At 36.8% G+C, this 12,378-nt stretch overlaps 1 protein-coding gene across 1 annotated transcript; it reads left to right on the forward strand.

Annotated features, from left to right (window-relative positions):
• Window positions 1-2,379: 2,379 nt before the first annotated feature.
• On the forward strand, window positions 2,380-12,103 carry LOC129681160 (contactin-6-like; the record flags this gene model as incomplete). Its single annotated transcript, XM_055613039.1, has 4 exons — window positions 2,380-2,447; window positions 9,788-10,022; window positions 10,142-10,257; window positions 11,917-12,103. Coding segments are annotated over exons 2-4 (490 nt in total), but the record flags the coding sequence as incomplete, so codon positions are not given.
• Window positions 12,104-12,378: the final 275 nt, after the last annotated feature.

Here is a 12,378-nt window from a genome sequence, read left to right on the forward strand (position 1 = left end):
TGTCCTTGTTGCTTATTAAAAAAAAAAAAAAAAAAAAAAAAAAAAAAAACATGAGTTATGTGAGTTTCCATAAATTGTACACATTTATCAAAATTATCAGAGACCAATAACTTTTTTTTTTAAGGAAAGTATTTTCTTCTTGTTTGCTTGTGTAATATTAGGAACTGAACATGATGCCTGTCCTGTACCAGGCAAGTGTCCTAATAAGCCATGCACATCTCACCCCTGACACCGAATATTGTTTTAGAATGGATTATAGAAAAATATATTTGGAAATACTGACAAAATTAAATCATGCTGGGGTATGGCGCTTAATAAGAGTTTTTGTTTGTTTGTTTTTGAGGATGAAGTGAAGAACAGGACTTAAGACCTTCATTTCTGACATTCTGAATTTGAACCCTTTTCTGTGGAACTCCACACCCAAGATTTGTCCACATAACACTTTACCCTCCACCCAGATGAGGAGTACCTTCAGCTCCAGCATAGGTCCACTGAGTCAGTTTTAGATGCTGACTCTGAATTCTACCTTTTGTTTCCCGTTTTTGTTTGCTTCACCGCCACTTTATCTTTTGTTGCTTTGGCAGGGCTGATCCCAATTGTGAAGTTAGTGCAGAAACATTTGTTTGCCTACTGTGAACATACTTTATTGCTCTCCTTGCAGTAAGACTTAGAGGTTTTCATGATGATATTCTACACAGGTCCTCTTTCTAATCATCAAAGACCTGAATATGGTTTTAGAATTAAGGACAGCTAATTTTAAAATAGAATTAAGAAAGGACGGAGCACAGACATGACTCAGAGGTTAAGAGCTCTTCTCTTCCTGCTTTTCCCAGAGGACCTGGACTGAGTTTAAAGCACCCAGAATGAGTGGGCCACAACTATTTGTACCTCCAGTTCTAGCACCTCTTCTGGTTTCCATAGGCACCTGCGAATAGATACTGTTCATTTAGACAGACATAATCATACAGAAATTTTTAAAAATAGGCTTTTAAAAGGGAATATTTTCTGCTTTTCATTATGTTGGAAACCAGAAAAGGATCATGTAAGTTTAAGTTAAAAATATTGCTTATATAACTAAAGTTTGAAAAAGTCTCAAATATATGTGATGCTGTCAAGTTCAATAAATCCAGGAACTCTGAAGACAAAACCCTGGCCATGCTGCTTTTGACAAAATGGATGACAATAGTTAGACAGTATGGTTTATGTTCATCTGATATTTATGAGAATCAGAAAGCAAACAAAGTGAAGGGTAAATTGAACCTTAAAATGTATGTTGGAAAAATGCTACCTTAGGAAAGAACATCAGATTATTATACCATTATTTTGTTGATAGTACTAACCATCTGCATAAAAGAATAAAGTGAACAACATGTGTTTCTTTTGGTAGTCACAACGGTCTGAAAGAAAACTGACATGAACAGTTGAGTACCATCCCCCCCACATTTTTGTCTTCGACTAAAATTCCCAACTATACCTAAAGATACCAAACCCAACTTCTGAATCTTGAACAAAAAATAATTTAAATAATTTTAGACATTTCAGAGCTCAAAAATCATGTAGTAGCCTTATCCATTATTACAGACATAGGATGTTTTTGCTACTAGGCCAACAAAAAGAATATTTTTAATCCCTCTAAGTATGTGATAAAATCTGTATTCTTGCTACCTACTCCCTTTGAGATGTATACCAGGACTTCTTATGTTTACCATTTACCTTGAGCCGTATTTGCCACCAGTCCTCACAGAGTTGAACAGCGTATTATTCTTCCTTAAACACCAAGTATTTTCAGTGTCTTGGTCTTACATCCAAAGAGTAAGCTGAAGTCATAACCCCTCAGTCACGTTCTTAACAGGAGAAAACTGATTTTACATGGGAAAAGTTAAAAATTACTCTCACTCACTCCAGACTGATTTGAGCACAAGAATTTAATTTTAAATGTTAAAATATCCTGATAGTTAAGAAAGAAAAACATCCAGCTTGTTTATTGACAAAAAATAATGAATTAATGTACTGCCTGAGTAACTTGTTTACAGCACAACTGTATAATTAGGCACTAAATCAGCAGTGTCACCGTTACCATCTGAATGCAACATCATTTTGCCAATTAGTAGATGATGCATAATAATGTCAAACACACGATGTTACTTGATTTTTAATTAATTTTGGAGCCAACGTGCCCATGTATCAAACAAAACTGTGTCCTCTCACTTAGAAATTTGGATATGTGTAAACATCATTTATGTTCATTAAAAATGCAGCACTCTCTCGGTTTGCCAGGGTAAGAGATTTGAACGGTGAAACCCTCCCAAACAGAACTCTTCTTGATGAAGATATTCCTTTCATGCTAACCATCACCTTTCTCTTTGTTGTTTGCAGTTCCCATTGTGGCACCAGTAAATATCAATGGAGGCGGTGGAAGCAGATCGGAACTTGTCATTACGTGGGAGGTAATTTTCTGTCCGACTAAATCATTTTTGAATGGAAAAAAAAAAAAAAAACTAGCAGGCCAGAGAGAATACAAGAAAACAAATTTCAATTTGTTCACTAGAGAGGACATATAAAAGTTTAGGGCGTAAAAGCACACCACCCTGACGATGAATTATTTAGGGGTGGTAGGCAGTATGCAATTCTTATTTCTACTAAAGTAAGGGAATGTGACTAATTCAGCACAAGTTGTCACATATACATAAAAAAACAATGCCAGTATCTTCTGAGCAGTGGTCAGTAGTGTTGCTAAGACTAGGTGGATTAGGTACTGTTTTATTGATTCTCTATAGAGTTCTTTCATTGTGGGTATGGTAGACTTCGAAAGCTAAAACTGATTATTGTTCTAACAGTGCTCTTTACAGCATCAGCTGTTCTTTCCCAGCATCTAAATGAAATCTTAGGAGCATCAAATAGCTTTGCTGGTCATTCTTTTTCAGATTAACATATAGATTCATTTTTCTTTTTCAGACTACCCGTTTTATTATCATTTGGTATCATAAACTTGAAAGCAGGCATGTCCAGTCTTTCAACATTGCAACACGATGCTGCCACTTTCCAAGTTGGCATTCCAGAATACTGCAATTGAGATATTTTCTTTAAAAAAAAAATCTCTGCTAACATTTTACATAAATTTGCTGCTTTGTATTCATCATCATTCATACACTCAGTCATCTATGCCTATACGCAGCTGCAAGCAGCCTGCAGGGTGAAGGTTGGCCCTGACTGCTTTAGTTTCGGTCAGTCTATAGGTCTTTATTTTTAGCTCCATTCTTCTTTAGCCAGGAATTCTATAGCATGTAGAGGAATGCCGTCATCTCTTTAACTTTTCTTCCATGGCTCACTTTCATTTCTTCTTCCTCATTCACTCTGTTGTCTCTTGACTTCCCTGATTTCTAGTGGTTCGGAGACAAAAAGGAAAGAGGTAAAGAGATGTGGATTTCTGACACATTTATAATTTTGCTTTAGTCATTATCACACACACACACACACACACAAAACAAACAAAAACAGGTGCAGGTTCTTGATAGAGGAGTGAGATGTGTCTGATTCGTTTTAACTTTTATTAATATAGTCCTCATGTGACATGTACTAGATAATTTCATTGGCCGTATAGATGCCCCATTCAAGCAGCTATTCAAGAGTATCCAAAGTTTGTTGGATAGACTCCCTTTTTAGCGCTTTAGCACAGAGTCCCTGACAGTGTGGCTCATGAATAATCCCTATTGAGAATGACACCTATGATCTCAAACAATAAGATTTCTTGCTCTTTGAGTAGACGGTCAGTACATATCTACATAGCTTTTCTCTGCCATCAGAAGCTGTGTAGCTCTCACTTCATTTTAGGAGTTTCCCAGAAATTTGTCTGTTGAGAGAACTAGTATTCCCTAAATTCCCTAAATATGGAGATTGTATTTCTGTGTGTTCCATTTCACACAATAATGCAGAAGGAAGAAATGTCCTCTCTTGTTCTCTTTGGTCAAGAGACAGGAGTACAAACCTGGTTCTTTAAACATTTAACATTATCTTAACAACAGGATGGCTATGGATATTTCCGTTAAATATTGAAATGTGTGATGTGCTGAAATACTGGTTATTATCCGGAAATAAAGATCAATTTATCACCAGCAAATGTTTGCAATAACTGGAATTTTACAAAGATTGTTCTCATTTGGTAATAACCAAAGATAATGGGTGTAGGCAGGTGGGAGAAAGCCGAGTGAAGGCCAGACTGCGGCCAAACAGCCCATAATACATAAGACAGATTTCCACAAGAATTATCTGATGCAAAATGTCACTAAAGACATTGCTGAGGAATTCTGCACCAGGCAGAAAGAAAGAGAGAAGAGAATGAGCAAACAATTGTGAGATAATGTTAATCATTAATCCCGTTTATATTGGGGAGAACTAGAGAGTAGACATTGTTTCCTCAGTGTTACAAATGGCAGTACCACACCTGCTGCATTTGCCCTGAGAATGATCCTTGCTTCTATGCCTCTTGTTTCCTGTGCATATTATGAAAGGATATACTTAGCTGGTGGTGATCCCTCCATTCCATTCTTTGGAAAGAGCTGTGAAATGAGACCAAAGGAGCTTTGAGGCCTACAAGAGAGGAAAGCCCCACTTGTGGAACACTTCAGGGGGGTGTGGGCCATGAGAGAGGCTTGTGCTATTTAGTCCTCAGAATAAGGTTAGAAGATAGGGAACAGAGCTGTCACCCAAAGAGACTGAGTGGTAAAATGTGGTTTACATGGGACCTGGAGCATTTAAATACAGAATTCTTATCCCATACTCTCCTATGTTGTCCTAACTCATGGGGAACAGAGTTTGACTGAAGAAACTTTAGGCAGTCAGTCAAACATATCATACCAGCTCATTTGAATTTGAAATTTCAAGGGAGTTTAGCTAGAAAATTGCTTTTGGTTTTGAGGACAAATAAGACTTTTAGATTTCTACGTTTATCAGAGGCCGTATAGATCATTAATTGTCTAGTATATCATTGTGTATAGTATATCATTGTGTATCATATATTACTGGTATAGTATATTCTTTTACTTCTCCTTTCAATGTATATCCTTATAGGTATCTGACTTAGTATCTTCAGTATGTGAAATTCATCAAACTTTAATTAAATATTTAAAATAAAAAAAAGAATCTTTCTTGCAGTAGACTTAAGTTTTGCTGATTTCCTGTTTTGGACTCTTTGTCTTCTGAGATGACAAATTCCTTGGTTCTTATGTAATTGTTTTTATGTATTCTGTATGTGAGTTGTGTGTGAGGTTATGTCTATTTTGCATTGTTTTTTGGAATTTAAAATTGCTACATTACAAAATTTGAGATAGTATTTATGATATTAAAAGTAAGTCAAATACAAACAGAATATTATTACTTATTCTCATTTTATGGTATTTAATAGTTAAAGTGTAAAGTGGTGTGTCCTATCTAATATGCTATACACAGGAATACACGAGAAAACACTATAGAGATAAAGGCCCATGACTGAGGTTGGCACCCTTCTTATACAAAGTAGAAATGTTGAACTTTGTGAATAATTTAGTCTCTTTTATAAAATTTGACTCGGCTATTATAGTCCTAAAATATCCATAGAGCATAAAAATTAGGAAGTGTGGTGATGTTCCCACACTTATTTTATTTTATTTATATTGTTTAATTTGAGAATTTCATACATAACTATTCATACATAAGAACGCTTTTTACATTTTTCCTACTGCTCCCTCTCTCCTTTGAAACTCCTCCTCTCTTACCTCCACTCTTTCTCAAAATCATAGTACCTTATTATTATTATTGTTATTATTATTTATTGTTATTATTAATCGGTGTGTGTGTGTGTGTGTGTGTGTGTGTGTAAATACAGCCTTTTAGTGTTGCTCATGTGTATGTATTTAGGATCAATCACTTGGGATTGGATGACCTATGAGGGAGCTCATCAGCTGATAAAGCTGATCCTACCTCTCTTAGGAACCATTAGTTTTCTGTAGCTCTTCATCTGTGGATAGAGCTTTGTGAGATTTCTTCTATCCCTGTTTACATGTTAGTTTGTACTATTACTGTGCATGTCTTGTTTAGGTATTTTGTGTTAGAGATTTTTTGGGTGCAGCTTCCCTGTCCTGAATAGAAGACACTATTGCGCAACAGACATTCTAGTCCTCTGTCTCTTTTTCTGTTCCATCTTACACAATGTTCCCTGAGCCTCAGAGATAGAAGCTAGCTGTACTATGTATCTATCAGCTGTTGTTGAGTAATGCAAGTTGTCTCTTTATTTTGGTTAGTCTTGGATTTCTTAAATGGCCTCTCCCTGCTACATAAAGAAGCTTCTTTAATGAGAGGTGAAACCTACTTTTATTTATGGTTACAAGAACAGGTACTTGGAATGCAGTTAAAAACTATTCTGGTGCAGGAAAGTGAAAGCAATGGGTTCTCCTTTAGAGCCTGTGGCCTTCCTGGGTTTACTTCTATTGAGAGGGCCATAGGTCCAGTTAAACAGCTGGTGATGGCCTCCAAGATATAAGTACAACTATTGCAGCCTTGGTGACATCTTCTCATGCTGCCCATTCATTTTTATTTTTCAAAGACATTACAATTGTGCAGGAATATTGATTAATTTCTCCCTTAACAGTTTGCACCCTACCTACTCATACTATGAGAAACAATACTCAGGGAAGAAAGTTCTTGGTCAATTTTGATTAATTCTTTCTATTCCATAGTCTGAAAGGTGTGGATTCATGTCACCCAAATTCTTCTTTTTAAATCAGCCTGCAAGACAGATGTGACTAGGCCTGTATTATTTTGGGTTTGATTTATACTAAAGTGCAGCAATCATTACTAGTCCTTATAGATTTTAATAAATTTTACATTCAATAGAATTTATCAACTTTCTCAGAAGGAACAAGAGAACTCTTTTGTAAATTAATTAATTAATTAACTTTACATCCAGGTAATAGGCCTTCCCTTTTCTCCTTCTGTTCCCATCTTCCCTCTCACTTCCCCCTGTTCTTCCTCCCCTACTCCTCAGAAAGGGGAACCTTTTACTACCAACTCAGACCAACACATCAAGTTGAATCAGGACTGAGCTCGTCTTCTTCTCCTCTGGCTTGTTGAGGCAGCTCCTCTAGGGCTAGTAATTAAAAGTAGGCAACAGAGTCCATGTCAGAGATAGCCCCTGCTCCCCTTTCTAGAGGACCTACATGTTCGCCAAACTACCCATTATCTACGCATATGCTCTGTAAGCTTCCCTGGGCCCAGGTTAGTTGGCCCTGTTGGTCTTCTTCTGGAGCTCCTGTACCCTTTGGGTCCTTCTATGCTTCCTCCATTCTTCCACAAGACTCCCTGCACTCCACCTAATGTTTGATTATTAGTCTCAGCATCTTTTAGATGGATCCTCTAAGAGAACAACTATGCTAGTCTCCTATCTGCAAACATAACATAGCATCTTTAATAGTGTCAGGGGTTGATTCTCTCCCATGGGCTGGGTCTCAGGTTGGTTTAGGCATTGGTTGGGCATTCCCTCAACCTCTGTCTTTAACCGTGTGCATCTTGTAGGCAGGGTAAATTTTGGGTCAAAAATTTTTTGGGTTGGTTGGTGTTTTCCTCCCTCCACTAGAGTTTAGTCTTGTTAGAGAGTGGACTCTTCAGTCTCTGTGATGCTTGCTGCTAAGAGTCTCAACTAGAGTCACCCCCACATCCTACCAGAAGCCTAATCTGTCATAGGACTCCAGCTTGTTTCAGATATCCCTCCACCCATGGTTTCTTTTCTCTTTGCAAGCTCTCTGTCCTGCCCCACCCTCCAGTCTCATCTATATGCTCATTTTTCTCCAAGCTCATTCAGACCCAGAAAGGCAAATATGGTATGTACTCACTTATAATTAATAGATTCAAAGAAGATAAGTAAGAAGGAGGAACCGAGGAAGGATACTTAACTATCACTCTGTGGTTTATATAGAATAGAGAGCAGAAGTGGTTGAAGAGCGGGAACACAGTTGAAGAAGGCACAGGGTCCTTCCCCCCCCCCCCCAAGAGGAAAAGTCTTACTCTTTATCCATTTTTCCAGCTGTGGGTTTTTCCCCCACATCTTTCCCTCACTGTGTTTGTTAGACTGTTCTACATGGGAGAAAACAGACTTGTTTGGGTCATCTCAGTTAATGGGCATTTATTTTAAAATTACAAATAAAGTAATGAGGAAATGAGAAGGTGTCTGCAACTGAGCAGCCAGTCACTTGAGGAAGGAGAACATAATCCATTTCTGTAGGTCAAAGGAGTTCTACTACTCCAAGGTCAGCTGTTCTTATGACCTAGATGCAGCAGTCCTAAGCCCTTGAGCATGCATGCAGCTCTTTCCATTTCCTGTGTTTGAGCTTTTGTGCATGGCTACTGGCAAAGTTCTATTTCCTCCCTACTTACTTTAGAGCTTTTAGAGATATTTATTACATTCATTTGTTTTCTGCACATAGGTAGATGTGCTCACATGCATGCACATGTCTATATGGAGGTCAGAAGACAACTTCCAAATGCCCTCTCCTCCACCATGGGATTTCAGAGATAGAACTAAGGTCATCAGAATGAGTGACAGGCACCTTTATCTGCTGAATGAACTCCACTGCCTGACAGCTTAAAAACAAACAAAGAAACAAACAAACAAACAGAGCTTAGCCTCTACTTCCCCAATGCTTTTTATTTCTCATATTTTCTACTTATTGCCTATACTGGTTTTTACTTAATTGCCCTCCAGACCTAAGGCTTCATACTGAAACTCTAAAAGAAGAATCCGTTGGGTTTATTAATTGCTATAGAGCTGTAAAGAGTCGGCAGCAGAACCCCTCACAGATAATGGAGTACATAATATCTTTGGCTCTGGAATGTGTACCTGGAAGACGTGGCACAAGCAGCTAGCTAAAGGGATTCAGTAAGATGTGAAAACCAGTAACATGGTGCTGGGCCAGTTACGCATTTGTCAAATTAAAATAATAATAATAATAATAATAATAATAATAATAATAAATAGCACCATGGAAATATTATTTTCCTGTAGAAAACCAGAAAATTCTAGTGGTTCTTAAATAAAGTGTAGGGAGAATCAGGTGGGATGTTTGTCCAGCTTGAAGCAGAATGTCATTTGTTCTTGGTGGTTCATTTAATGTAATTTTTATATCTATGTAGTTCTGAAAGAATACATAACAGTTTTGTTTAGTGAGAGTAGGTTTTCACTGAGCTGTGTGGAATTTGGTTTCTGGAAATTAACAATGTGTATTTTGTGTCAGGATAAATGCACACTGATGCTAACAGCTAATCATGTTATAAAATTCTGAGAGTTTTTTTTAGGGTTTTGAAGAAATACTGTTTTTTAAAAGGTGATTATATCATACTAATCTTAGAAGAACATCGTAAAATATTGAAAATAAAGTCTATTTAGCACAAGATAAATAGTTAATAAGTTAATTTTATGCTGAGCTTAAAAATTCATGTAAGATTATGTTTTAGCTTGTATCATTAGAGCTTTCAGTCTTCTAGTGTATCTTTATCATTTCAATTTATGAATGATCAAGGAACGAAATATACATATGTAATACCTGCTTTATATTCCTTTCTGAAAAGTAGAGCTATCTGAGTATGTTATATTAGAAACATTTTCCTAAACAGCACTCTTAATAAAAGTTTTTAAATTCTCCCTTAAATATTACAATTATTCATAACTAATTCTGGAGGAAACATCAAATAATCAACAAATATAATAATAGTTCAAAAGATTTTTTAGGCATACTCAGTGGTTGATTGCATTCTGCCCAAGTCCATTCCAGAAGAACTACAGAATGGAGAGGGGTTTGGATATATCGTTATGTTCCGGCCAGTGGGCTCAACAACCTGGATGAAAGAAAGGGTAGCACTTGTTGAATCATCAAGGTTCATCTACAGAAATGACAGCATCATGCCCCTGTCTCCCTTCGAAGTCAAGGTGGGAGTGTACAATAATGAAGGAGAAGGATCCCTGAGCACAGTGTCCATTGTCTACTCTGGAGAAGATGGTAAGTTACCTTCAGTGTCAGAATGCTTTATCTTGTAACTTTATGTATAATTTGCTTTATAGTTTCATTTTCCTTGAGGCTCACTCTTAAATGTAGTGATGTCATTTTCTTGATGGTAGAACCTCAGCTGGCCCCAAGAGGAACTTCTGTCCAGAGTTTTTCTGCTTCTGAAATGGAAGTTTCCTGGAATGCCATTGCTTGGAATAGGAACACTGGAAGAGTACTGGGCTATGAGGTAATTCACACAGACATGTAGATGCAGTAGTTGACTACACAATAGCTTTTTTGCAGGAGTTTTTATAAGATGACTTCTTTCCTGTCATATAACAGTAGACACATTTTTACTCTGCTTTATACCATTGTACCCAAACAGCTGATCAAATCAATTTTAAAAGAATATAAGGGATATAGATAGAGGCTGTGGGAATGCTGGAGAGATGGAACTATGCTCTCTTCTCTCATCTACACACAAAGATGCACTTGGTTATACACACAAATGCCCATGCAACACAAAGAAATTATTTTCAATAAATTTAAAAACGTGAATAGTTTACATTTGCTCACAATTTCAGAGCCTCAGTCTATATTTGGCTTGTTATGTTGGAGGACACATTGTAGGACACGTTGGATCTACAATCTGTTTCAAGACAGAGATGAGAAGAAGAGGGTGTATCCATGTGGTCTTAAGCAGACAAATTCACCACTATGAAATATCTATTTTAATAGGCATATAGTTACAATTAAGTAAGATGAGTAGCCTATAACACTGCAGGAAAAATATTCATAAAAACCTGCCGAGAGGACAGAGCTCATGTGAAATGTTCTTACCACAATATTCTCAAGTCATCACAAACTTAAATTATTTAATTATTCAAACTATAGTCATTGTGTTCTTAGAAAGGGGTAAATTCAAACCCTTTTAGATCTTAAACTATGGAATTTTAACAAGAAATTTGTTTAGGCTCTGACTTGAAGAGATTTAATCATCAAGGTTGAGGGACCTAAGTGACAAGGGGAAAAATAATGCAGCTTTTCCTCACCTTCTTCCATTTAAACTGCACAAAATGAAACAAAATACACTTATAGGACTTTGTTTCACAAAGCTGAACGACTGAAGATATGTAAAGGAAACCTCATTAATCACTTATTGGTCTTTGTCTTTCAAGTTCAGTAATTAGGGCATAGCTATTTAGTCTTTTATAGAACAACAGCTTTCCAAATATTTGTGATTTTTCCTTGAACCTTTTCTTATAATCCTCTGAAGGAAACAAAATCTCCAGCTCAGGTTCCTTTGAAACTCCATGCCTAGAATGTCAAGCCCCAAGGACTGGTGGCTTTCTAATTTCTGTACTCCTCACTGACCATCATTGCTTCCCTTCAAATTCTAACATCAGCTGTTCTACTTCCCAGTTGTTAGAATGCATCCTATGATTTCTTTATACATTTAGATTCCAACTTGCTAGATTTGAGGGCTTAAGAGCTTGTCTGAAATTCATATTCTTTTGTGTTGTATCAAATGTATCTGAAACACTGTTTTTCACAGCAAGTGATCACTGTGGATTGAGTTATTAAATATCCTGGGACTCCAAGAACTCTGAAAGAAATGGGAATAACAAAACATGTGAAAATTTGATTGATGATGTGGAATTTGTTTTGGTCTGAGTTGTATATGCCCTTAGTTAGAGTTTATAACCTTTAGATAGTTCATTAATTATTTTGGTAACCTAAAACTTCCTAGGTTCTCTTCTTTCATGGTGAGTATTTCTTGTTTACTATCTATTAACATTTTGCTGGGGAGGTTTTATCATTTATACCCATGTCATCTTACTCTGCTCCAATGGTTGATATGTTTCAGAAAGCAATAAATTTTTCATCATTTGGTTTTACTACTCAGGTCTTATACTGGACAGACAACTCTAAAGAATCCATGATTGGTAAGACTAGAGTCAGTGGAAACGTCACAACCAAGAACATTACAGGGCTAAGAGCTAATACAATTTACTTTGCCTCCGTGAGAGCCTACAACACTGCAGGGACAGGACCCTCAAGTCCCCCCGTCAACGTCACCACCAAAAAGTCCCGTAAGTGTATGCTCCAACCCAAGTCATGTATGGCATTAATCCGGGAGTACCAAACTTTTCTGTGTTCTGGTGCCATTTCATCCTTCCCACTGTAAGGCTTTATTGTTAAGTCTGCTTGGTGACTTGATTTGTGCCTTTACAGATAATTTTGACATCATATGGTAATAAGTAAAATAAGTCATTTTGATATCTTTGGAATTCTATAAAGGAAGGAGTTTGATTGTGTCAATGATTAAGAGAAGACTTCTTAAGACCAGGATCTTCATTGCTTCCTA

Source organism: Psammomys obesus, unplaced genomic scaffold, assembly GCF_907164565.1.
Source record: "Psammomys obesus unplaced genomic scaffold, mPsaObe1.curated_primary_1811, whole genome shotgun sequence".
NCBI classification, from domain to species: domain Eukaryota; kingdom Metazoa; phylum Chordata; class Mammalia; order Rodentia; family Muridae; genus Psammomys; species Psammomys obesus.